Below are 27,209 nucleotides of genomic sequence, written 5' to 3' on the forward strand. Positions count from 1 at the left end.
ATCTCAAAGGCCATCTGGTCCATCCCTCTTGTTTTACAGATGGAGAAACTGAGGGTCTAAAGGATACTAGGTCTAGAGCTGAGACGGACCTCAGGGGACATCTTAGTCCCACCCCTTTATGCCAGAGAGGTTGAACAGTTTGTCCAAGGTTGGGATTTGAACTCAGGTCCTCTGCTTCCCACCCTAGGTTCCTTATTGCTTCTTGTGCTTGAGTAGGTTTTTCATGTGACCCCATCAAAGTGGACCCAAATAACTTGTATGACAAACTCTTGATACGTACATTCAACCAGGCGGATCTAGAGTTTTAGAACAGGCTGGACGGGACGTTGGCAATCGCCTAGTCTCTCCTTTTATAGAAGCAGATGCGGAGGGAGGCCCAGAGATGTCTCAGTTGAAGACTGTTATCAATGGGAAGATGCTTAAAGATCTAGTCCGATGCCTTCAGGTCAGCCCCTGCAAACTGAGGGCAATGGAGGTGAGGAGGCTTGCTCTCAAGGTCACACAGCAATGGGCCAGTGACAGAGCCAAGTCTACATAGACCCTTGGATCTTCCAGCCACCCAGGATGCAAACGATTCATAAAAAAACCCAGTCAAGTGTCAGACTTAAAAATCTAAGCTCTCCCAAGAGGCTAAGACTTGCTACCACCACCCAATCTCCTCAAGTTCCCATGTCTCAAAGTTCATAAAGCACTTTCCAGTCTGCCATCTCGTCTGATCCTTACAACCATCAACATGCTAGTGATGCTAGGCTTCTCACCCCCATTTCACAGATGAGGAAACCGAGGCTCATATAAGAGATGATGTGGCTTGAGTGGCCCCAGCTGCACGATTCCGGTCGAGGCCTTCTGCTCTCTGGTCCTTTCAACCCTATCCCACCCCACATCCTTTCAGAAAACTTCTGCATCTGGGGCAGAACTGAATAAAATTTCTCCCAACCCAATTTAATTATAAAATACGATGATGTAACACACATACACACATCACAAACCAAGTGACATCACAAATACTAGAGGTAACAGTACCAAACTGCTTTCAAGGGACAAAAACAAAACAAAACAATTTGTCCATACATGACTGAGCCAGAGAAAGGCAGGTGACTAGAAATATTTAAAAAAGGGGGAAAGAAACGCTATACATACCTATTTTTTCCTAAGCTAGCTAAAATAAAATTTAAGACAACCAAAATATGGTAAGGTAATCAATGTTCTGTTTTTTTTTAATTTTTAAAGTATAGTCCAATTATTTAGAAATTCAGTTTTAGTTTGGGGATCTAGTCTAGTCAAGCAAATTCCAAGTCTATGGGGCTGTGTTCCAATCCTGGAAGACTGCTGCTAGCCTAAGTGATGCAACTATGCCCTTGTGTTTATGGACACCAAGTACACTTAACCTCTGCACTTTTTGGCTTCAGCAGGTGGGGTTCAAAGGCACTGTGACTGACTGGGGAGTGAGGTCACCTGGGTTCTAGTCTTTCCCAGTCCCTGGTTCCCTAGTCTCGCCAACTAGATAGTAAGGTCCTTGAAAGCAGGCTGGGGAAAATCATGAAGCCAAAGCTCTGGGAGGTAGGCCATAGCCTTCTAATTCTTGTGAATTTTCTGAAAACACTTGCTCTCCTAAGGAATTGTAGAGGGCTCTAAGAACATGCTAGCTGGCTGGGCCCCGGGTGGAAGTGCCCTTTAGTCCCCCCTGAAGCTGGATGGCTACTTTGTGGGGGTGTTCTAGGACTCTCTTGTTCAGGTAGGATAGGGTGGGATTTGATAGCCATTGAGGTGCCTTGCCCAAGCAAGACTCCACGGCTCCTGCTTCACGTAGGAATATTCTGGTGAGCGTGTGTGTGTGCAAGGCTGGGGAGGGCTCTCAAGAGGTCTTTGGAAAGGAAGTTCTAGAAAAATGTGATATGACCTTGTATCTCCTCTCTGCAGCCTGCCTAACTGGCCTTTTCCCATTTCTTTTCCCCTTTTCTTGGAATTCTAGCACCCTATCTATATGAGGCGGAACACTGGCATTCCAACCTATGGACTTCGGCAGTCTATCCTCGTTAATAAGCGGCTCCAGGACTGTTATGTTGATGCACCCACCCTCACCAACATATGGACTTCCAAAACGTGTGCAAACCCAAATGTAGCTACGAAGGGCAGTCCCACGTCTTCCTGGGAAGTTGTCAAGAACCCCCTAGTTTCGAGCTCCTTCTCTCTGGTTAAGTTAGTCCTCAGGAGGCAGCTGAAGGACAAATGCTGCCCCATACCTCCCAAGTTAGGTGGTGAGGGGAAGGCACGGAGGATTTCAAAGGTCAAGACCAAGGGGACTGCGGCAGTGAGGGCTGACCTAGGGGATGAGGACAAAAACAAGAGCCCTTCTGGGAAGCTGTCTGGCACATTGGATCTGATGGGGCCCACAGGACACAAAAGTGAGGTAGAGGACAGTTTCCAATATATCCCCTCCCCCCCAGACTCCAATTATAAATATGAAATAAGTGTTGTTAATTAGGCAGATGGTCCTTATAGTCACTTGTGTTTGGGGATGTTTGTAACATCAGGTTCTCACAATGCCCTGCCGCTCTACTGAGTAGGGGGAGATATCCTAACACTCCTTATTTTACATATAGAATTATACCAGGGAGGCCCAGAAATTAGGTGCTTTGCCCGAGGTCACAGAGGTAGCCATTAGCAGACAAAATATTCTTACAGTATTTTTTTTTTGGAGGGGGGAAGGCAGGCCTAAGGTCACATAGCTAGTAAGTGTGTCAAGTGTTTGAGGTCAGATTTGAACTCAGGCGGTCCTGACTTCAGGGCTGGCGCTCTACTCACGGCCACCTAGCTACCCCAAAAGATTATTTAAAAAGAAAAAAAAACAGCTGGAATAACGTGGGCCTCTTATAAGGCAAGGGACCCCTAAGTCCCCTAAGACCAAATGTAAAGTCCTTGAGCGTTTAGAGCTCTTCCAAACTTGGCCCCTTCCTACCTTTATCCAGCCACCTTGGCCTATTTGCTGTTCCTTCTGCATCACTCCACCTATTTCCGGTCCTTTGCAGATTGTCCCCCATGACTTGGGATGCTCTCCTTCCTCAGCTCTGCCCCTTTCGATCTGTGGCTTCCTGTAAAATTCATCTGACACCTTCTTCTGCAGGAGGCCTTTCCTGTTCTCCCCGTCCACTTCTGCATTTCTTGTGGGTAGTTGTTTCTATACGGTCTCTCCATTGTCCTGCCTCTCCGGCACATCCTGGCTGTGGCTCTGGACAAGCCATCCCTTCTTGGGGTTTTATGTTAACTCCCCAGACCCTTAGGTTGTGTAGGTGCTGCCAACAAGTGTTGGTAGAATTTCCTCATCTCTTAGCTCCTTAAATAAGGGAAGTCACAGGTCTAGTTCCTCTCCCCACCTTCTGTCCTTCTTCATTAGAATGTAAGCTACTTGAGGGCAAGGCCTATTTCTGCCTTGTATCCCTAGCACGGCACATACCAAAGGGCTTAAAAAATGTCTCTTACTGACAAGTCAAAGAAATGGACCTTTCTGGTTCCTGAGACTGAATAATTAAACCCACTGATTTCTCCTCTGCTTCTAGCTCTGACTTTTTTTTTCCTGTTTAGAGCAAAGAAAGTCAAAAGGAAGAAAAGGGGGCAGTCAATGATGGGGCTGTTAGCCCAATTCCCTCAGGGGAAATCAAGGGAACAGCTGGGAAAATGCATGGCCTGCCTCTAGAAAACAGAAGCAATCAACATTCCCAGGATGCCCTTGTTATCCATGGGCTCTCTGCTGAGCAATACACGGCCTTGTACCACTCAGTGGTAGAGCCCATGCTGTGGAACACATCGGGGACCCCTAAGAGATACAGTCTGGAGCTGGGGAAGGTCATCAAGCGAAGGCTCTGGGAAGCCCTGTGCAGCCAGGCCATGACTCCCAGCCCTGGAGCAGGCCCTGGAAGCTTCCAGAACGATCCCATCCTGCCCGGGAAGCGCACGGCTCCCAAACTGGAGAGGAATGCCAGTGAACCACCGGCAGCATCCAAGTGGTTGAAGGTAGAGTAAAGACTTCGGGGAGATAGATGGAAGAGTAGAAACATCGATTAATAGGATTAAATATTTGACACTGGATGTCTGAAAATAAAAAAACAAAACAAAACACCACTTTGTACTAAGAAAGTGCCTTCCTGGTCTTTTGCCAGTTGGATCAAAGACTCCCTCATTGGGTGCTCTTTCCACCCGTGCCACAAGGCACTGTCCTGTGGGCTGAAGCCTGTGGTCATGTAGGGGAAGGGAAAGAAAAGAGGAAGGGGGCAAGATTAGGGTTCTAGTCTCTGCCACTTACTAGATGTGGAAACTTGGGTGAGACCTTTCCTTCTCTGGGTTTCAGTTTCCTCTTGGATTGGGGGTGGGGGGATGTCCTGTAATTCCAACAGGGGGCCTTGACATCTTTTGGGTCATGAATACTTCTGGCAGTCTATGAATCCCTTCTGAGGGCATTCTTATAGGCATAAAATATAATACAGAAGATTACAATGGAAACCAAATATACTGAAATTCAGTTGTCAAACTAAAAATGAGTTCCTCTACCTCCCCTCCCACGTTAGGAATCCTTGCATAAGTGATTTGGGAGACCCCAGCCAGCTTTTAAGTCTGGGATCCCATTAATGATTCTCTCCCAAGCCACTCGCTTCTGTCCTTGTTCTTTCCAAGTGTATGTGTGGGTGGGGGGAGAGACAGATGGTAAGGGTCAAACACCTCCCGTGCATCAGGGCAGAATAGGAGGGCATTCCTAATCAGAAGTCAGACAGATGACGCTTATAAGGCAGATTCATAAATAAATGTGGCAAGTCTGAATGACTCCACCCATCTTTTCCCTTCTCCCTCCCTAGGCCACTGAGCTAGGAGTTCAATGTTTTGGCTGGCTTTTACACGGTCACTGACTCCCAGCCCTACAGTCAGTGGGGCCCTAGGAGCCATCCCCAAGGCCAGTGAATCTTAGCGTGGTGGGGAGCTTAAAAGGCCCTCGGAGCCTAGGACCTAACAATGACGGCTGCCATTTATAGAATAACCTAACCTTGTAAATAAGAGCTTTACGTGCATCATCCCATTGAAACCTCAACCATGTCTGAGAAGACAGCTAGGTCCTGATCAGTTGGACACCAAACTTGCCCCCTTCCAGCTCCAAGCATGTTTCTGTTGGGCCGGAATGACTGACCATATTTGACAAAATGCCAACTCTGAATGCATGAGACCACCTCAGGAGATTCATTATTGGCACTATCCAGGACCTAGCAGCACAAGTTTTATTTGCGTTGTACAGACGAAGAAACTGAGTTTCCAAGAGGTGAAGTGATGACACGTGAGTAGGTGCTAGAGGCACACGTCCGACATGGGTCTCTGCTGACCTCAAGTCAAGACCTCTCTCTGCAAGACATTAATAAGACACCAGCTCATGCTGGAGAACCGGAAGGGACTGCAGAGATCACCAATTAACCACCTTCATTTCACAGGGGGAAATACCCAGGGCTTGTTGAAGGTCACACAGCGACTTCTCACGGAGAAAGGGCGGAATTGCCAGTAAACTCTCACAGCTGAATTAAACAGTGTTCTCCCAGGACAGCCCTTTACACCTTCTTGGCTTTCCTCAGAATCGCTGCTGATTTTCACAGGACAGAATGACAACATCTCATACATACTTGATAAAATTGTATTTTTTTTTACAGCCTTTTGTACACTTTGTTACAAAACGATAGAAGACTACGACTTAAATCATGTTTTTTGGTCGGCGAATATGCAGAATTTGGGTGCAATGATCATGTATTTACAGGGCCTTGGGTTAGTGATTTCCAAAGATTATTCCAATAATGTCGCACTCTCAACATAAGACACAGCTTAAGATAAATATATTAGTAAATAAATATTCTGAGAACATATTTCCATAAATGAAATGTGTTGCTATACATATACAGAATATACACAAGTTGTTTTCTAGCCTTTAAAACATTTTAAAAAATGGTAATGTTGGAGAAAGAGCCCTTGGACCAGTATTCTTACAAATCTTTACAGCAAAGTCTTACAAAACATTTTAAGTGCTCGGGGAGAGAATTTTAAGAACACTGAAAATAGTTCCTCATTAGCCCAACACAATGGAGACAGTTATATAGAGAACAGAAAAAGCAGGACTGTTTAAAAATACCTCCATCATCATGACTTTCATGTTATCTGCCTGGAGCTTCAGCAGGGTCTAGCAGCGAATAGGGAAGGGGCTTTAGATATTGACTTGGATTTGGGGATCCAGTGGGGGCAGACCCCGAGCCGTGTCACTGAGGTTACACCTCATCGGTGGCAACACTCAGACAATCATTCTTCATTGGGCTCCCCCACACAGAAGGGAGAGAGGGCCGCGGGGCCGCCGCAGGAAGCAGGCCCACATCCAAAGCAAGAGCATCTTGACGTCTGCAGATGCAGTGGAAAAACTGATAGCCCCTGGATTCCATTTCCCTCCAACCATCACATGGCAGAGAGTCACCTGAAAGAGGCTGCTGGGCGGTTACGGGCACCTTGGAGCCTTAGATGGAATAAGAAGTCAGAGTGGAACATGTTACGCCACCCTCCTCTGGAGGCCTCACGGGCTAGCCAAAAAACACCAAAAACCAAAACACAAGCCCCAAACCCTGCCAAACAGTTAATCTTTTCTTCCTGCTATTACTCCCTTATTAAGTAAAAACAAAAAATCGAATGGTTTCCTGTAGGAACACCCCTGTGCGTATGTGTAAATAAGGATGCCGTATTTCCTGAAGGCAGGGAGACCTGTGTTACAGTCTTTGTATTTGCAGGGTTTGGCACAGGCTGGCTGCCTGATTTGTGGGGGACTGGACTGGACTGAATCCCCTGGTGTCAAGCCGAGCCTTTCTGATCCCCGGTTCTCAGGAGGGAGACCCAACAGGGCTCTGGGGCTGTACTGGAAGCCTGTGGAACCTGCCAAAAGTTTACAGTCTGCTGGGACCACCTTCAAGAGGGCCAGGGCCACCTCCACCCACAGAGGACTTCTGGGATCTCCTGCAGCAGTCAATCTCCTATAATGACATGAGCCCTCAGGGCCATGCCTCCCCAGCATTTCTCCTGTGCTTCAGAGGGCATTTAGAAACACTGCAGAAGGCCACACCCACATCTCAATTGACAGTAGCCTCTTGCTAGAGGCAGAGGCCTCCAGCTGATGTGACTCCCCAAGGCTCCGCATCTTAAGCTGTTGCTGGGGCCCCAGAAATCAGTCCTGCTGGGCCTCCTCCTCCTGGCACATGCCCAGCAGCAACAGTGGTCCTTCTTCCTCTCCCCCTCCCCCAACAGGCATTCTGGGGTGGGGTGGCCAGGTGTCCTGGTGGGCTGCCAAGGCTCCTCCCAAGCTCATGTAGTGATTTCCACAGGTAAAGCGGGAGCAGGGGGAAGGATCCAGATGATTGGAAGCTCGTGGTTTATTCTTTCAAATACTGGCTAAGACTAACTGCCTTGCCGGATTGCCAGCCTGCCTCCCCAACTGGTGACCCATTTGCTGATCTCACATCCCGCTTAGCTTGGTAAGAGACATTTAGTGGCCTAGGACTGCCTTTGGACACAGGGATGGCAGAAGCCCTTCTTTCCTCGTGCCTCCTTGCACTCTCTCTCACTGGTTCCCATTTGGCTAACTGGCTTAGAACGCACAGGTCATGCTTTTAAAAGTAAGGCAATAAATATAATTTGAATAAAATAAATTGTATTTTTAAAGAGGTGACTAGAAGGGTTAGTGAACACTGGGTTAATGTAATTACTTCTTTAAAAAATTTTTTTTAAAATGGAAGGATGGGAGGAAAGATATATTTGACAACAAAAAAAAAAGATTCAAATTCTGGACTGGAAATACCTTAAACAGATTCTCTAATGAAGAAAAATCTTCCCCTAATTGCTTGGGTATTTCACACCCCCTTTCATTTAAAAAAAAAAAAAGAATCCCTCCCACTAGCACTTTGGGACTCAGGTCATCGCCCACATCTGCCCAACGAGACAGCCTGGCTTTCCTTGGTAGGGAACAAGGAGGGTGGTTAGATGGGCAGACCCAGCTGTGCCTTGCCCTTCAAGCAGCTGCTTCCATGGGAAACAAGTGGATCACAAGCATGCCAGGCAATTTACGTTCCTTTGTTCCTGTACCTCCAAAGAGCTGCTGAGCGCATGGCATGTGCAGGCACAGGCACCCAGCAAGGCTGAGGGGACAGGAGGGGGCACTAAGCTGGCCAGCACCCACATCTGCATGTGCCTACAGAGCCAGCCCGACACCTAGCCCTCATCCTGCCATCCCCTGCCTGGGTGGACCGGCTCCGAGGAGGAGCATGCTCCTTAGCGGGGAACATAACTCACATCGACACACTTGCACGGTATCCAAGGCAACCAAACCTCATTCCCTCTGGGCTGCAGCCAAGCCAATCACCTCCATGGGAGCTGGCCTCCCGGAGACTGCTGGGCCCCACGGCTACCGTCCTGGGCCTGCAGGGAGAGTAAGCTGCACTGTCTCAGGAAGAATGACGGCCCCCATGGTCCTCATGGCAGGTATGAAGAGGGCCTCAGGCTTAACTTTCTGCTGACTAAAGGGGTGGCTGCAGAAACGCTTTGGGTCCCTCCAGAGCCCAGGGCTGGCCTGGCCTCCCACGAGGGTTCAAGGTTCGAATTAGAACATCAAAGGCAGAATTGCATCCATCAGGTTGTACCCATATCAACCAATCACCTTCAAGTTTCTGGTTAGTTCTCTAAGGCAGGTAGAGCCCTGAGCATATCAAAGGCCTGAACGCCCTTGGGGGAGACAACAGTATCTACAAGACAAGGTTTGCTTTAATGCAGTAGTGTGGGAGCTTTCTTTTCAGCAAAGTTGGTGAGTTTAAGATTTTAAAAAATATATATTTAAATAACACTTTTTACATTTACATAGAATATTCTTTAAAAAGCAGAGAGCTCAGTCCTAGCTCGAAGTGCACACTTCAGAGAATACAAGAATAAACATTTGTCTGGAGAGGGAGAGGGCTCAGGACGTTGTGGCTGGTGGTGGGCACTGGGGCTGCCACATCGGTGGCTCACATTCTGGGGCACGGGGGGACGGCTGGCTCTCCATATTACCACTTTTCTGTTTGTAAAAGCTAAAAAAAGTTATGCCTTTTTGTTTCTTTTTTCTTTTGAAAGGAAGTCAAACCATTTGGAGTCTCCACCGAGGTGCTGCTTCCAGCTAAAAGTCCATCTGAGCTCAGATAACTCTGCCACTTCTGTCCAGTGGTGGGTGAGGGTGAGGTCCCAGGCCTGGGAGGAAGAACACATACCACAGCACTTAGCCAGGGCACATTTCAGCCAGACAGGAGGGGAAGGGGAAGGGGTGAAAGGTCCAAGAGATCCCTGAGCCCCTCCTCACTAACTCTCCGTCTCCAGAGAGAAACCCCAAGCACCTACCGAGCATCTAACTGCCTGGGGCCACCTCTCTTTCAGCAGGCTGCCCCAGCCTCTTACCTGCAACCTCCGTGGGCGCTGCTGCCTCCGGAGAGTCCAGGATGGCACGAGAGAAGAAGGCCCTGGTTTCTTCCTCCTGGGGAAGCTGGAAGGCGCTAGCCTGGAAGCCCAGGTCTCTTTCCTCCTGGGCTTCCCCCAGGCCTTGGTGTGGCTGAGGGGCCGGCTCAGGGGACTCATCCCAGGAGCTGTAGTGCTGGGTCCCTTGGCAGTCTGTGGGCAGGACCACGTCACAGTCCATGTCCTCAGGAATGATGGGGATGCGCTGGCCCAGCTCCCGCGACCCCAGGTAGCAGCTCGGCAGGGTCTCGTCTGCGAGCGTGTAGCGCACGCTCACAGCGTAGTCCTCAGTGTAGCAGCTGCTGCCGCTACCACCAGAGCCCCCCTGATTCTCTTCATAGAAGTAGCAGGGCAAGCTCCCGCCCCTCACCCCGTCTGTCCTACGCAGGTGGTCTGGGCCCAGACAGGAGGCTCCTGTGCCAGACTCCAGCACCGGGCGTGGGGCCTCAAAGCAGCATGTGCACGATGGATCAGGAGCCGCCACGGAGGCCTCTGGGCCCCTCCAGGCCCTCCTGACATCCCACGTGGCCCCTGGAGGAACCTCGAGCCCCCCCTCTGAGGTAGAGCTGCTCCCATCCCTGTGCTCCAGAGACGAATGGCTGCTGTAGTTGACTTCGAGGCTGCAGCTGGACAGCTGGTCCCCGCAGGGTGAGGCCGCGACAGGCCGACGGTCTCCGCCGTGGAGGCTGCGGCCGGGCGCTGGGAGCTCCTCGTGGGGGGCCCCTTCCAGGAGCACCGCTGGCCCCCGGCTCAGGCTGCCCCCCTCGGCGGTCCGGCAGGGACTGCGGCTGCGGTAAATGAAGGGGTCATAGTCGCTGCTGAGAGAGCTGCGGAAAGTGGAGCAGCTTCCATAGACGCCCTGGTTGCTGACCTCGGCACAGTCGACCACCGAGTCACTGGAGGAGCAGCGGCACTGGCCAGAGGAACCGCTGCTGCTGCTGCTGCTGTCGCTGCCGGGGCAGTCGGCCAGGTAGCCGCTGCACACGGAGCGGTGGCCGTGGTAGCAGCTAAAGCTGGATGTGCTGCCGCTCTCCAGGCGGGAAGGTGGTGTCACGTGCACCACGGTGGGGAAAAGCAAACTGCCGCTGGGCTGGAAGGCACGGGAGGGGGCCTGAGGAGCCAGGCTGGGAGGGGCCTGCGCCTCCTGCTCTGGGTAGCTGAGGCCCTGGAAGTAGTAATGCTGGTACATGGTCTCATACTGGGAAAGGCAGGCAGCCTTGGAGAGGCCACGCCCACTGAACTTGGACCTGCGGAAGGCATGGGCTGGCGCGTAAGTCCTGTGCTCCAAGCCGCAGCGGTGGGGGTTCAGGGCATGGTCCAGGTGCAGCGGCGGGTAGCTGGGGAGGTAGGCCGGGGCCTGGCCTGCATACAGGCTCTGCTCTCCGTGGGGGTCAACAGTGAGCAGTGTGATGGGGTTTCCTTGGGAGTCCATACTAGTCCGCATGGGATACGCTGGTATCTGGCTGGTCCTGTGCACTCGCCCTGGATAATGCACCGGTAAGATGACCCTCGGCTGCCGGCTCCGTACAGGGTTACCAGGCTCTGTGCACCCAGGGCCTGGATTTCCCTTTTGTTCTGTGGGAAAGGGAAAAAAGAGGTAGGACATTCACAGAAAGAAACCACAACAGCTCAACTTAGCCGTGTCCTTCTGGTTCCTGCGACAGGCCCAGCCAAAGGCATAATGAAGCCAAGACACCTGTAAAATGGCCGGCACCATTAAACCACTTCACTCCACTGCAAAAAGTCTATATTCAAGAAGTAATGGTCACTCTATGCCCCCTGCCTTGTCACCTGGAGAATCAAGGAAGGGAAGGTGGCCAGATGACCTACGGCTTGGGTGGGACCAACAGCAAACCAAGGAAGCTCCCACTTTGGCCCTCCAAGTTCATCAGTGGACACAAGCTTGGAAGGGTCCATTCCAGCTGTCCAGCTTTGAGGCCTACATACGGGGGGCTTCTGAGAACCCCCCAGGCTAAGGGAGGAGGGCCACATAACAAGGAGGGGACCCAGCCATGTAGCCACAGGTAGCAATCGGTGCCCATGAAATTGACACTCATACCAAGAAGACCCAGAGCCTGGGTGTCCAGGGGTAAAGTAATGGGACAAGAGCCACCCTGAGAGGCAAAACCACAGTTCAACTTTCACTCTCTTAAGCTGCCTTCACATACTCGCCAGTTGCCCAGTAGGCAGTGTGAGCATGGTCTGCCAGTGAAGATGGGAAGCCAGAGTGGCTGAAGGGCCAGTGTAGACCCTGAAGCCCAGCTCATTGATGTACTAGTGAAGCCCAGAAGTCAGCAGGCAGATGGCGTCCCTAGGCAGGTGCCCCTCCCAAGGGCTCCCCTGCACAGGCAAGCACCGTCCTACTCACCTATTATATTGTGACGGCAATGGGGACAGGTGTGATGCTGGAGCAGCCAGGGATCCACGCATTTCTTGTGAAATCGGTGAGTACAAGGAATAACCCGGAGCTCCTACGAATTTAAGAGGAGAACATTTGCTTCCAGAATCCTGAGTGCCACCTGGCCCCTTGGAGGCTGAGGCGTAGGCCTTGAGAGCTAGAGTACCGCCTCACCCTCAGAGCATGGAGCTGCCTGGCCCCCAAGTTGCAGCAACTCCCCCTACTCTTTTGGGCCCAAGTTCCCTCATCTGTAAAAAGAGAACGACGCCCCTTCCCTCCCTGCCCCCTCCGTGCTGTTAAGAGCCACATATTCTGTCCACATTAATGCCTCAGGGACAGTCAGGAGGGTGGCACTGGACAGAGGTCCAGGAAGTCAGAAGGGCTGGTGTTGACCTAAGTATCCAAGGCTCAGATAGATCTCTGAATTCTAAATGGGATGGAGGGAACAGGAAGGAGCCAGTGCAGGACTCTGTGCTGACCAAGGAGAGGAACGACACAGTAGGCCCCCCCTCAGTGGCTGCAGATGTGCCATTACAAAGGCTGCCTGGGCCTGGAGTGGACTGCACTGACCTCTCAAGGTCCAGGATCCTAAAGAAGCTCTTTCCACACTTGGCCTCTGCCCTGTCCCCTGCTCCTCAGAAAACCCCTTTACAGTGTGTGTTGATGCTTGCATGGTGGGCCGCAGGGGGCCACTGAGGGCTTCCAGCCTCCACCTGAAAAGGGCCAAGCATCACTCTGGCTTTGGGGGACAACAGCTTAGCCCACAGTCATCTACTAGATCACAAGGGGTCTTGGGATCTGCGTTCACGCAGGAGCATCACCCCAGGGAAAGCAAAGCTGAAAGAATCTTTGAGATACTGAAGTGAGAAGTCAGAAGGGGCCCCGCCTACATTTGGATCAAAAGAACAGAATTTCGATGGCAGAAATGACATGAGAGATTATGTCCCACCCTCTGCATGATGGACGTTACTTACAGCATTCCCTGTCAAGTCAGACAGCCTTTGGGGAGAGCCCTCCAAGGAAGGGGTGGAGGCTATCAGCCCCGGGGGCAGCCTGTTCCATGCTGGGAAATTCTATCAATTGTTTTTCCTCCTCTCGGCTCTGCTCCTGCCCCCTGGCACTTCCACCTACTGGTTCTAGTTACTTTTCTTCTTGGAAAGCTAATGGCCCTGACCCTCCAGAGAACGAGGTGACCCTGGGCAGTGCCCATCCTAACCTGGCAGGAGCTCCAGACCTCCCCAAGTGCATACAGGCACTGAGGACAGACGAGCCACAGGGACAGGGCAGTGCCTTCTGTCTGGCTCTCACTCACAGCAGAGTCATTTTTCAGTCATGTCTGACTCTCTGTGACCCCATTTGGGGTTTTCTTGGCAGAGATACTGGCCATTTCCTTCCCCAGTGTATTTTACAGATGAAGAAACTGAGGCAAACAGGTGAAGTGACTTGCCCAGGGTTACCCAGCTAGTAAGTGCCAGAGGTCAGATTCAAACCAAGGGGGGTCTTCCAGTGGTCTATGCACTATGGCGCCACCTGGCTGCCCCGTGCTGCATGGACCAAGTGTTAATGATGCCCCCCCCCCCCGCTCCCAGCCCCCCACCAGTGAAGGCATGCCCATGGATTTCCTTGCTCTCACCTCTCCATCAATGTACTTCTCCAAACAGATGGCGCAGTCTGAAGTGGAGCTGCTGCTGAGGGTGTCCAGGGCCCCCCAGCTCCCTTCCCGTGTGCCTTTACTCTTTGACTTGAACTTCCTAGTCTCCATCTTCTCGAGGGCCTGCACAGCCAGCCTGTTCATGGAATTCTGCAGGGGAGAAGGACGCTTCCATCAGGATTCTGCCATGAAAGCTTCCTGAGGAGGGAGCCCACACCACAGGGCATTTGGACATCAAACATTCACAAGCTCAGCAATCAAGAGGCATTACCAAGAAACTGCCAGATCATGAGGCTGGACACGCTTCCCAAACACCCGGGGATTCGTGGGCACCAACCTGGAGTTGATGCCTTTCGTAAAAGGCGTGGGCTGCCTCAGACATCCCTCTTTTAGTCACTAATCAAACTCTCCTGGGAAACCTAGAAAACGTTCTTGTTTTTTTTAGTGGATATATTCCACGTGATTCATAGGATCATCTCCCAAATGATAATAACCAATCATGTTTATTACAATGTCCAATGCAAGGCACGGTTGTTGCTGACAAACATTAAATATAAAACTCTGGATTTAAATTTCTTTTAAATGACTCACTTTCACAACTAAGAAATACATAATCAGACTACATCAGCCAAGCTGAGACTTGGAGTGACCACTGTCTGTTTCATCTCCACAGTAAAAAGAAAATCCTAGCAATTAAGAAAAAACCTAAAATGATCATCCCCCAAACTTCTTTTTTTATAGGAAGCAACCAATCCTGCCAGCCAAAAATTTAGCCCTTAAAGGAATGATACAAGCGGAGAACATCCTTATCTTCACAGAACAAAATGTCCCATAATATTAAGCTGGACATCACACCTATAGTATTGTTAAGATGAAAAGTTGTTTTTATTTACAAAATCTGTTTCTGAGACTTTCAAAATTCCTAATTATTGTGTCAATTCACAAAGTAAGTGAGAATCATTAGCGATTCACCCAATTTGATAAAGCTAACTTTTCCCAAGAGACATTCTACTGGGAGGCAGCAGAAGAGACAGGTTAGCAGGATCTATGTAAGCAAGTGGGAGGTTTTTTCAAATAATTACTTTTAGAGATGCAGCATTTTGTATTTATAGAAAATCATGCTGGTAATAAGAATATTTCCGAAAGTACACATATGTTCAATTTTTACAGGTGTGGGGAGATGTGATCTGTTTTCAGTCAAATCATATTTGACTATTTCCTCACCCAATTCGTATTACTTTGCGTGTGTACATGCCTCCGTTTTAGATATCTGTACTGAAAAGCTGCCTATTCAAAAAGCTTAGCTAGGAACAGGAGGTTATTTCCCTCACTGCAAGCTCAGAAGCCTAATGACCTTACTAAAGAGCTGCAGAATTAAGAGAATTCTCTGATTGGCTAAGGTTCCATGGATTCGGCCTTTCTAAGCTAAGTGCACTCCCAACAGCAACTGGTCTCCTCTGGATCAGAGAAGATATCAAAATCTGGAATGTCATCCTGAGAGCGACCAGTCCCTATAGCCTTTGGAAGCAGGGTATGGAGCTCGAGCGGCAGGACAAAGGCAGGACTGCCAGAATCCCAGTGATCAGGCCACCCCATGCCCACAGTGGCCTCTCAGCAGCAGCAGATCATCTGCTCTATAGACAGCTCCACAGAGAGGCCGACAGCTTGCTAAGGCACGCAGGAAGGAATCTTCTGAAACTGAAGCTCAGCACAGCCATTACCTGGGCTTAGAAAGTTCAACTTACTACCAGGGATTCCCCTTCATGACACCGTTACAAGATGGCATCCTGACAGAGGGATTATCCGGCCAAACCCATCTCTCTCCACAGGCCAGGCTCAGGTCAGTGTGGGCAACCAGTGCTGTGGAGGGACAGCTGCTGAAGAACACAGGGTTTTTTCCCTGAAACTTCATACCAGCACAAATTTAAGATTCTGGATTCTGCCACCTAGAAATCCTGCCTTTATAAACTGTGTGCAGATATACGTGCACACATGGGTAGACGCTCATATACGCACGCACGTGCACACACACGCACAGCGCACTGCTACTGATTTGGGATGAGTGACTGCAGGATTCACTTCATTTTTCTTCCTTAGAGGGGCAGATCTGTAAAGGCTTCAGAACTTTAGACCCTACTCTACAGCCCTCATCCTTACTGAAATGAAGAAGAATCAAGCTGTTTTTCTGAATGAGAAGCTGCTTCCTGAAATATATCTTCCACTGCAAAGGTTTAGCATTTTAGAGCAACAGACCATTTAACACCAGGGACTTTCAGGTAGGTCGCATTCTGGGTAGGCGAGCAGAAAGAGGGCAGTTGGGAGTCAAGACACCTGAGGTGGGGTCCTTGTTCTTGTGTATGTTAACTAATCCACTGGGCTCCCAATACTGATACCACACTGACTGTACTGACTAGATCTAACACCAATGTGGGTTCTCTAATCTCAACTGGACTATCACCGTTACAAAGCCAATCCTTTTATTCCTCCTTCATGGGTTCTCTCGTACTCCCTAAATCAAGTGCTCTTAGCCTTTTCTTCCCTTCTCTAGCCCCCTCCCACCCTCTGAGCTGAGCACCTCATACTGGACAGAAAAAAACAGAGGCCACAGCCAGGAATTTCCTTTCTCCCCTTTTATACTTCTCAGAGCTCCTTGATAATCCCCCTCCCCTGCTCCCCACCATTCTCTTTAGTCTCTGAAAGAGATTCTTCTCTTTTTTAAAAATAAATCAAGTTAACTAATGCTTTGTTTCTTTTAATTATTTTTTTTAAAAACCAGCTCTTAGTTTTATCCATTAGTTCAACAGGTTTTTAACTTTCAAATTTGTTAATCTGTCCTTTGATTTTCAGGATTTTTATTTTGATCTTTAATTGCGGGCTTTTTATTTGTTGGTTTTTAGTTTTTCAAACTACACGTCCAGTTCATGAATCTGCATTTTCTTTTATTGCTGCAAGCATTTAGAGATATACAATCTCCCCTAAGCACTGCTTTCGCAGCATCCCACAGATTTTGGCATGTTGTTTCATTACTGTCATTATCTTTAAGGAAATGATCTTTTCTTTGATTTGTTCTCTGACCTACTCGTTCTTTTGTTGTTCAGTTGTGTCTAGCTCTTCATGACCCCTTTTGGGGGTTTTCTTGGCAAAGATATTAGAGTGATTTTTGCCATTTCCGTCTCCAGGTCATTTTACAGATGAGGAAACTGAGGCAAACAGGGTGAAGTGACTTGCCCAGGGTCACACAGCTAGTAAGTGCCTGAGGCTGATTCTGAACTCAGGTCTTCCTGACTCCAGGCCTGGCACTCTACCCATTGTGCCGTCTAGCCACCCATTCTTTAGAATTAGGTTACTTAGTCTCACTATTGTCTCCAGTAATCCATCTAACTTTTCCTTTAAGGATTTCGATACTTTGCAGCTGGGTGAACATATGCTCAGTACTGAGATTTAATATATTGTCCATGGTACCTTTTAGCCAGATGTGGCTTGCTTATTTAGCTCTTAACTATTTTTTCTATTTCTTCTTTATTTGAGATGATGATTGCTACCCCTGCTTTATTTACTTTGGCTGAAAAATAACATGTTCTGCTCTAGCCCCTTATTTTAACTCTGTGTCTTTCTGTTTCAAGTGGTTTTTATAAATGTACTGTTGGATCCTGGTTTCTAATCCTTTCTGCTAACCTCTTCCGTTCTATGAACTCACCTGATTCACATTTTGCTATTTCTGCTACTTCACTAACTGCGTGTTTTTTCTATCCTATTTGCTCGTACTTTTTTTTTTCTCCTCCAAACCTTCATTAAGAACGTTTTACTTTTGCCACTGACTCCCTTGATCTACCTTTCCTTTTATTTCTACCCCCTCCTTCCCCTTAATCTCTTCCTCCTGCTGAATAACATGATTTTTTTTTGTATTCACCTGCATATATAGGTATTCTTCTCTCCTTTAACAAGTTCAGATTAAAGTGAGATTTAAGTGTTGCCCACTTTCTCCATTGTATGAACTCTTCCTTATGTGCCTCATTTATGTAAAATAATTTTCCCCATTCTTCTTCTCTCCTTTCCCATTGGATTCCTCTTCCCCATCTTTCTATTCTGAGCTCATTCAAACAGAACAGAATCACACCCAGGCCTTATGTGTAATTAGGACTCCCCCCCTTTATCACCCCTTGTGATAATATAGTTCTGAGGGGTTACATTTTTCCTCTCCTCATATAATAAGGTAAACAATTTAACAGGTGTTTTGTCCCTTATAATTTTTTACCAATGTTTACTTTTTTATGCTTCTCCTGAGTCCTGAGTGTGAATGTTAGATTTTCTACTCAGTTCTGGTCTTTTCATCAAGAATGCTTGAAAAGTCTCTATTTCATTTTTTCCCTTGTGGGATTATATTCAGTTTTACCTTTTGGAATATCACATTCCAAAATCTATGTTCCTGAAAAGTGGTGGCTGCTTAATCTTGTGTGCTCCTGACTCTATCTTGATGGAACTTGAATTCTTTCCTTTTGACTGCCTGCTGTATTTTTTCCTTTACCTGAGAGCTCCAGATTTTGGCTATAATATTTCTAGAGTTTTAGTTTGCTTTTTCTTTCAGGAAGTGACTGGCGGATGCTTTCAATTTCTACTTTGCCCTCTGGTTCTAAGAGATTTGGTCAAATTCTTTGATCATTTCTTTAAATATGATGTGTAGGCTCTTTTTTAGGTAGCCCAGTGATTCTTAAATTATCTTTCTTCAAACTGTTGTGCAGGTCAATTATTTTTCCTATAAAACATTTCACATCTTCAGTGAGCAGAATCAGGAAAACACTATACACAGTAACAGCAATATTGTATGATGATCAACTATGCATAAACTTAGCTCTTCTCAGCCATACAATGATCCAAGACAATTCCAAAGGACTTATGATGAAAAATGCTATCCACACCCAGAGAAAGAACTGGTGGAGTCTAAATGTAGGTTGAAGCATACTACTTTCACTTTATTTTTTTGTGTTTTTTTTTCCTTTCAGTCTGTTTCTTTTTTCACAACATGACTAACATAGACATGATTACACACATAGAACCTATATCAAATTGCTTACCATCTTAGGAAGGGAGGAGGTGAGGGAAAGAGGGAGAAAATTTGAAACTCGCAAATTTTTAAAAATAAATGTTAAAATTTGTCTTTACGTGTAATTTTAAAAAATAAAATACTATTAAAAATAATTCGCATTTTCTTCTTTTCCATTCTTTTGGCTTGGTTTTATTGTTTTTTTTGATGCCTCATGGAGTTATTAGCTTTCATCTGGCCAATTCTAATTTCTAAGTCAGGTTCCAGTAAGGTTTTGCACTTCTCTTACCAAGGTGTTTATTTTTTCATATCTTTCTTACACAGCTCTCATTTGTTTTTCCATTTTTTCCCTCCGCTGCTCTCATTTGCTTTCAAAATTTTTATTTCTTCCTTTTTAAAAAAATAAAACAAATACCTTGATTCTTTCAAAAATTCTTGTTGGGCCCACTCTCCTCACTCCTTTATCTTCAATCTTTCCCTATTTATTGGGTCCTTAGAAAGATACTCAAACCTCACGCTTCCTTGAAAAACTTTCAGTAACCCCTATCATCTCCTCAAGCTACTGTCCTTTCTCTCTCTCAGCCAAATTCCTAGAGAAGTCTGGATGGGTGTTATTAGGCGCACCTGTCATTCTGGCTACTGGGGAGGTTCAGAGGCTGGTGGAACTAGTTCTGAGCTGCACTGGGCTGTGCAATAGGGTGTCTGGATCAAGTGTGGCATTACTATGGTGAGCTCCTGGTGGTGGGGGTTGTGGATGGGTTTTTGTGATGCTCTCTCACTGAAGGGTCTATTATTATTGGTCTTGACTGCTCCACTCAGCTCCAGTCTCCTTTGTTTTTTTACCACCTATACAAGGTCCTCTGACTATGGGTGAACCCGAAGGCTCTGTCCTGCACTTTCTTCCCTTTCTACATTCTTTCAGTGACCTTATTAACTCCCATGAGTTTAATCATCTTTTTTATGCCAATGACTCTGTAATTGCTCTCTCCCAAGCTCCAGTCACAAATAAACCACTTATTGCGTATTTTGAAGTGCTACATGTGCCCCCAAAATCAGTATTTCTTCCCAAACTCTCCTCTCTTCTAAATATCTCTCTTTTTCTGTCAAAGGTATCACAATCCTGTTAAGTTAGCCATATTCAAACCCTCAGTGCCCATCCTGTATTCCCCACGCTCTCACCACTCTTTTTATCCAATCAGCTGCCGATTGTAGTCATTTTTCCTTCACAGCCTCTCAGACAGCCAGCAGCCTCTATCAGACCCCATTGCCTTTAGCCTGGACTTTCACAACATCGCCTCACCTCAAGCCTCTTCCCCTGTCTGTCCTCTACCTCGCCACCTCTGGAGCTTTCCCCAAGTGTAAGTCTCCCAATGTCGCTCTTCTGTTCAAACACTGCCAACGGCCCATCCAATGGCTCTGAGACCAACAAGCTGGTTCTCACCAATCTTTCCAGCCTCATCATCCATTAGCGCCCTCACTCACTTTGGGGTGGCTGTTTCCCATCTCTTCTTTCCATGCTTTTGTACTGTCTGGGCCCCATGCCTGGAATGGCAACAACCTCTGAATCCCTGACTCGGTTAACTCTGAAAGCTACCTTGGGCATGAAGCCTTTGTGGATTCCCCAGCTCCAGGAGGGGATCATGTATTTTATTCCTAGTCATTTTCAAACTGTGCCCCCTGCAATCTAGGCCTTCTCTTCCGTCCCTCTCCATCTCTAGAGCCCCTTGATGCCTAATTAGAAAGGATGCTTCTGAAGCGCAGAACTCTTTTGCTTACTTTTACTTCTATCCCCAGTGCTCAGCACACAGTAAGTGCTTAATAAATGCCTTTTTATTAATGCACGTGTTGTTATTCTAAATCCTCCCCACTCAGCACATAAGCTTCTGAGCTAAAGGATGGTTTCATTGTTGTCTTTCTTCAGCACAGTGCTTCATACATGGTAGGCATTTAATCCGTGCTTGCTGCCTGCTGGCTGGGGATCTAGGATGGTGGGGGGGCGCGTCTTTCACACCTATTGGCTAGCTAAGGAAACTGTCAGAAGGACCTGGATCCAGGGGCTGCCTTCGATAATTACCTGGCTGCGTCTTTGCTTCAGCTTGATTTTGACAAGGAGGAAGAGGCAAACCAAAGAGACCACCACAAAGAAGGCCAGGAAAATGCCCATGTCAAAGTATTCAGTGGGTTGCTGGGGGGGAAAAAAAGATCATGGTTAACTTATTGCTTTGACCTTCCTCATCTATTCCCAGCTTTCCCTCTTCCTTTATTTTCCCTCTGAGCAGAGTCTTTAGTAGCACACAGGGATCATGACCCTTGGACCCTAAGAGCACAGGGGCTTGGCCCACACTCTGTCTTCATTTCCCAGAAGATTGCTCAGCCCGAGCAAAGATGTGTGAGTAGGCCTGAGCTGGTGCCCTCTAGCGCACTGGGAAGCCAAGGGCTGGCTTTTGAGAAGACAGAACCCCAGAGAAGAGCAAAGAGGCACTCTATGGCAAGGCCCTTGCAAAGAATCCCAAACATTACATCTGCAGAACAAAGGAGTGAGTGTCATGTTTGAGGGAACAGAGATTTCCAGCCACACAATTAATGGTTATAATAACTCAGAAAATTGTACGCTGCCTCCGTAAATGCCAGCTTTCACTACACTGATTCATATTTACCATGGTACCACTTCTCTTTTTCTCCTTTAAAAGGAAACCAGTCATTCGGTTTGTCAGTAACCATCTCTGGCTCACAGACATCTTCCTCCCCAAATCTAGAAGGATTCTCTCTAAGGAAAGAGAGGCCACAGGCTCAGGAGACAGCATGGTGTTCTTCTGAAGAGAGTCCCTCAAATATGAACACTTAAATGCTTGGGAATTCTCTCAAATAAGAGAGAGGAAAGGCACATGGAGCATCTGTCCCCAGGTAGCACAGGCCTCCAGTCTAAAGTGCCAGACGAGAGTCAGAGGCTATCTGCATCCTTCCTGCCCATACTGGGACCAGACTTCTAAACTGGATTCACTGACCTCCTGGGAGGAGATGAATCTCTGTCACTGCTAAGGACTAACTTTTTGAAGCCATTAATCTAAGTCACAAAAGTAAATTCACCTCCTCATGAGAGGATTCCTTGTCTCAAGCACATCACCCTAAGCAAACATAGGGGGAAGAAAAAGATGAGGGGGAAAGAAAATTTTATTTCATTCTTTCTAATTAATCTTACTGCTTCTTGCTTTAATTTTCTCCTTCTTCCTGTAGAGGCTGTTGAAAAGCAGAGAATGAGAAGGTGGAGAAGCCCTAAATGTATGATCAAGAGAACTAGGAGGGAGTGGGCCCACTGGGAGGAAGCCCAAGAAGTGGGGATGCCAGGCAGATGAGGGCGACTTTGCGTAGGTCCTCTACTTAGCCATTCCTGACATCTGCAGCTAGAACCTGGGCGAGGGCCCAAGGGCCAGCCCTTAAAAGATCAGGTGCTCAGGGTACCCGGACATCTGAGCTGGGTGCCAGCGTTAGTAAGCATAGGTTTAGCTGCGTTAGCAGCAGGATCTGGAAGAACCTGGAGAAGCCTCACCCGAGGGGGTCGATGCTGAATCCTTGCTCGTGCCACCTTCTGCTTATTAACGATGTTCATCAATTTGACTGCATCGGCCCCTTTCACGTACACCACGGGCCTCTTCAGAGGATCTTCTGAGCCCTGGTTCAGCTAGGAAAGCAAAGAAGATGCCAATTACTGGAGTCACTGGAAGGCCCTGGAGGAAAGCAGTTAAGAGGGAAGGGACAAACATAAGGGTGGAAGGAGACAAGCCTGAGGCCTTTTCTAAGCCTCTGAGCCGCCCCCTCCCCACCCCCCCAAGCCAGGGTTGGGCTGCTTCCCTCTAGCTCACTCTAGGTAGCTGGGAGCCTTGGGGAAATGCAGACTCAGTGACTAACAGGACAACTGCACGTGGTAGCTTTCAAGGGGCGGCACAGCCAGATGCCCAGACATAGTTATTTCCTCAGTCTTTGTTTTAATAATGTTATTAATAAGCGCACTGAGCCCCGCAGTCCGGCCTCCCTGTACCTCTTCTCCATTTCAGAGGAGACTCAAGGCAAGGTTGAGAACTCACAGAAGAAGGAGGGCTTCATGGGAACCAGAGGCTTTACCTGGTCAATGGCATCGGGATTTTCCGAGACATCAAAGATGACTGCAGTGGCTCCTCGCTGCACAGCTCTCTTGGCCTGAAGAGACAACATGGATTAGTTAATGCCCAAGGCCTGTCACCTCTTTGACATCTCCACAATGCTCTCTCCCCCAAGGAATTCTTTATTGGAACTCTTCTGCATCTCAGGAGGCTGACACACACAGCCCTCGCCTCAGCCTCACCAGCTGAAGAGGACCACCCACCAGAGACCACGCTCTGGAATCAGGAGGGAGATATCTGTTTGGCTGAAGCAATGATTTAGAGGGTCCACATCAGGGCTGTTTACCAACGGTGGGAAATAAGTTGGGTTCCTTCCAATCAATGGTTATTCTAATTTATCATTATATATTTCCTCTTAAAAAATAACCAAAGACAAAATCTTTATTAACCCCTATTGTAGGCACTGTGGGGAACACAAAGAAACATAAGACAAACTGCTTTCAAAAATTTTATCTAATTAGGGGAGAGGATTAGGTACACATCTGCACAAAAATCCCAAGTAGCGTATGGATGGATATGCTAAGTGTCAAGTGGCTGTTTGCATAGGTTCATTGGGTACAGAGTGCAGGAGAGGCTCAAAATTGACTCACACAACCCAGCATAGATGCAATTGTCCTGTGGAATGATAAGGCAGCTCATTCAAACACAAGGAAAGTCAGGCAGTAAAACAAATGGCTTCTAGGCCAGCAGGGGGCAGGCTTGTTCCATGGCTTTTCAGCCAGACAAGCTCTGGTACCAAGCACACTCCACAGAATCCCCAGGGGCTACACCTACCCACGGATCCCCATGCCATGCTGGACCACTGACAGTCCCAAAGGTCCTTCAAACCTGGTGCCTGGCTTCTAGGGCTTTTTTCAAATCTTGGGGAGATAGACAACTACCAGATGAATTTCAACAAAAATCTTTGCGTAAGTGGCAGGTGGGATCGTAAGAACAGTCAACAAAGCGCTTAGTCCATTCAGATATACACTTCTTTGCAAAGCACTTTTTTAAAGCCATGAGGGCTACTAAAATCAAGTATTTAAATTAACTGAGCTTAGAACTGGCTAGACCTTGGAATAGCACCACAAAGTCTTGGAACAAGACTGGGGCGGGGGTACAAGAGGGAGAAGGTCGGAGCTTGCCTCTCTTGGCTGGGGTGTAAGGTCAGCAGGCCCACCAGCCACTCACTGACCCAACTTTACAGCTGATCTGGGGAAGATTTGACTTGAGCCAGCCCCACACCCTCTTAGGGGCTCACTGTATCAGTGCTTCCACAGTACAAACCCTTCCATCAGCTTTACCCCTGCTATAGCTTCAAGCCCCCAAACTCTAGCAATCCATCAGCCTCAGCCTCCCTGGTATCAAGGATTCAGGTATCACACACTCACCATAACCAGGTAAACCAAGCTGCAAAAATATTTATGAAGTATATTTAATCACGCTGCTTTTAAAGAAAATTATTTTTACTGGTCAAAAGCAAAAAGGTTTTTTGTACTTCTAGATGCACCTTATACCATTGCTAATTTCACTTTTAGCCTAACTTTTCTATTTTCCATTTTTGTGAAGTTTTTATTACGTACACAATATGAATGTAGTAGTACCAGCACCTACTCTGCAAACGTACTGGGAGTGTGTGCCAAATATTTTTTTTAATAGAGTGTGTGATCTAAAAAGTGTGAAGATCATTGGTCTAGGGCAACAAACAGCATATAGAGAATTCTGAAAAGGCAGGTAACTAGCAATGATGATTGAGAAAAGCAGGACACAGAAAAGATCACCACCATACATTCTCCACAGAGAATCAATTCAGCAAATCTTAGATACATCCTATGAATCTTGAGATCCAGGGACATAAACTGTGATCTACGAATGTAAGGCAAATTAAAAAAAAAAAGGTTCCCCAAGTTGTGCCCAAAGCAAGGACTCTAGTATACAGGTAACCAGTGACTGTGAGACCCCTTATCAGCCACCGGAGAAGAAAGGGGAGCCTGAATCCCGACCATCAGGGTTTAAGGGAGGTAAACAAGCCATTTCTCTGTACCTTTATTTGGCTTTTCATTTTAAACTCAGATCAAGTACATCAAACAGCACCTGAGGGAAATGAGCTCTGTGAACTCCCATTTTCGGTCTTGGTCGATGAGCATCTCAAGAGCCTGCCTGTCCTCTTTGATGCGGGCACACCTGGAGAGACACTAATCGCTGCTGGGGATGAAAGGCTGAAGGAATTTGGGGTAGAGTAATTCCCTTTGCTAGTGCAGACACATGCCTCCGAGGCAGGGCTCCAGCAAAGCCTGCCTCATCACAGGCCCTTTGGTCTTCTGTCTCAAAGGAAACATGAAGGCTCAGGAATGTGGAGGCTGGAGACTTTTAGGGATGACCCTGTTCTGGCAGGGCACGATGGGAAACATCTGACTCGGTTTCTATACTCTGTAAAGCTAGTCAAGAATAAAAGTCTTTGAGTTCAGAGGCCTCCTCACTGCGTCCTACAGACTGCTCCCCACAGTGCACTCTCTGAGGGACTTGAATACGTGTGTGAGGGGGAAGGGAGCACACTTTGGAATACATTTGTGGTATAAGAGGATGAATACTGGATTTAATGTCAAAAGACCTAGGTTTGAGCATCTGAACTCTAATCAGTATTTGTGGGTAAACAGAAAACTGATTCACTAAGAGTGACCACACTCCCCGTCCTTATGGGGCCTTTTCACCCAACACCCTGTGCCACAGGTAACATGAGAAGTATCATCCCCACACTAGTGATGAGGCACTGAGCCCATCTCTGGCTCCCAAAGGCACCTGAGCAAGGAGACATCTCCAGGGCTTTGGCTCTAAGACCAACACCTGCATGAGAGTCATGGATAGGGGAGGAGTGTCCTTACAAAGTTAGATACTAAAGATTCCAAATTCTGACTCTCAATGACAGCTTCAGTTGATTAGAGTTAATAATAGCTAACATTTATTTACATAGAGCTTTATAGTTTTCAAAGTATTTTACAAATATTTTCATTTGGTTCTTACAATAACCCTGGAGGCAGGTGTTATGATCACCCCCGTTTCACTGATGACAACAGAGGTGAAGTGATCTGCCCAGTGTCACCCAGCTAGGAAGGATCTGAGGCCAGAGCAGAACCCAAATGAAAAAACGAGCCTGCTACCTAAATGACCATGTTCTGAACTCAACACTTCCTGACTCTTGGCCCAGGGCTTCTTACCCCACGGCCCCCTAGCTGCTGCCTGACACCACGCCCCTCCCCCAGCTGCTGCCTGGCATACAGCCCTTCACAATTTGGTTCCAGCCTATCTTTTCAGGTGGATTACACCTCACTGGCCACATGCACATTCTGGGCTCCAGCCAAACAGGCACACTTGCTGCTCTCCATCCAGGACCCTCCACCTCCTCTCTGTGGTTGTCCATAGGTACAATGACCCCCTCACAGCCAATTCCTTGCTCCTTCTCAGGAAGGTCCAGCTCAAGTGTTACCTTGTACAGGAAGGCTTTTCCGATGCCCAGTTTGGTTCCTCCACCTCCCATTGACCTTCGTCAGTTCCTTGAGGGCAAGAACTGTTGGGGGGAGGGTTTGGTGTCTGCTTTGGCTCTTTGTATCTCCAGGCACCATGACTGGCATACTGTAGGCACTGAATATTGGACTGACTTGAAACCATGAAACTATGCTACATTATCTTCGCTTGGTGAAACACTTCAGCAAGAAGGCCCTTTGTTGTACATTATTCTTCTTAATAATTATAACTTGAGTTTGGTAGTGCAAGTATTTCCACCTCTAACCAATGAGAATGGTCTTACTTGTCCACCATCATGCTGCTAACTCCTAAGTGGCAATACCAGCATCCACGCTGCTGCTGTGTAGCACTGCATTTGCTGGAGGGTTGTGAGTCTCGTCCCTTTGGAGAGCTTCAGGAAGAGCCAGGACAACCAACGACCACTCATGAGTAGTGTGAAGACTGGGGACTCACACTCCATGTGTGAACTGGACTAGATGGCTGCTGGGATCCCTTCTGATTATCAAATTCTGTGACTCGAGGATAGAAAACTACCTTGGTTACTATTTGTACGGCCCTGTGCCAGTTACTCTTTGTGACTTTGTTTTCTCCTCTGCAAAATGCTGATGCTAGCTAGGATTCCTTCCTACTCTAAAGCCATGAATTCTAATTTGAACACCACTGATATTTCAACCACACTGCCCTTAGGAGAGGCAAAAGGACCCAGAAATTTGAGGGTGGAAAACTCCTGTAAACAGAGCACACTCTACACCAGTCCCCGAGAGTACCACACCAGGCATTAATCTAGTAGTAACAGGCCAATGAAAACAAGATGGCACCATCATGTAGTCAAGACTCTCTTTAAGAAGCTTATGTTCTACAGGGGAAGGGGAAGATATAACATGAGAACATGGACTGATATACAGAAGGAAGCATGGAACTAGTTCA

The 27,209-nt window shown here is 47.6% G+C and overlaps 2 protein-coding genes across 4 annotated transcripts in view; one reads left to right on the forward strand and one right to left on the reverse strand.

Moving 5' to 3' along the window:
- Positions 1 to 1,018: 1,018 nt before the first annotated feature.
- Positions 1,019 to 4,092, forward strand: C1H22orf31 (chromosome 1 C22orf31 homolog). Of its 3 annotated transcripts, XM_036751945.1 has the most exons (4): positions 1,045 to 1,190; positions 1,413 to 1,560; positions 1,973 to 2,410; positions 3,583 to 4,092. In XM_036751945.1, the coding sequence occupies exons 2-4, from the start codon at positions 1,540 to 1,542 to the stop codon at positions 4,018 to 4,020; spliced, it is 897 nt and encodes a 298-aa protein (XP_036607840.1). In that variant the 5' UTR covers positions 1,045 to 1,190; positions 1,413 to 1,539; the 3' UTR covers positions 4,021 to 4,092. The 3 variants fall into 3 exon arrangements, with proteins under 3 accessions (XP_036607856.1, XP_036607840.1, XP_036607849.1); XM_036751961.1 differs by lacking the exon at positions 1,413 to 1,560 and having other exon boundaries at positions 1,019 to 1,094; XM_036751954.1 differs by lacking the exon at positions 1,413 to 1,560 and having other exon boundaries at positions 1,064 to 1,190.
- A 1,487-nt stretch (positions 4,093 to 5,579) lies between these two features.
- ZNRF3 (zinc and ring finger 3) overlaps positions 5,580 to 27,209 on the reverse strand; it is a 200,712-nt gene continuing 179,082 nt past the window's right edge. The window contains exons 3-9 of the mRNA XM_036736325.1: positions 22,744 to 22,818; positions 22,172 to 22,303; positions 20,699 to 20,809; positions 13,566 to 13,733; positions 11,903 to 12,005; positions 9,478 to 11,109; positions 5,580 to 9,273 (exon numbers count right to left, since the gene is read on the reverse strand). Of these exons, the coding sequence (XP_036592220.1) occupies positions 9,221 to 9,273; positions 9,478 to 11,109; positions 11,903 to 12,005; positions 13,566 to 13,733; positions 20,699 to 20,809; positions 22,172 to 22,303; positions 22,744 to 22,818 (2,274 nt within the window). The 3' untranslated portion in view covers positions 5,580 to 9,220. The remainder of the gene's footprint in view (positions 9,274 to 9,477; positions 11,110 to 11,902; positions 12,006 to 13,565; positions 13,734 to 20,698; positions 20,810 to 22,171; positions 22,304 to 22,743; positions 22,819 to 27,209) is intronic.

The sequence above is a fragment of the Trichosurus vulpecula genome, chromosome 1 (assembly GCF_011100635.1).
Source record: "Trichosurus vulpecula isolate mTriVul1 chromosome 1, mTriVul1.pri, whole genome shotgun sequence".
Classification (NCBI taxonomy): Eukaryota; Metazoa; Chordata; class Mammalia; order Diprotodontia; family Phalangeridae; genus Trichosurus; species Trichosurus vulpecula.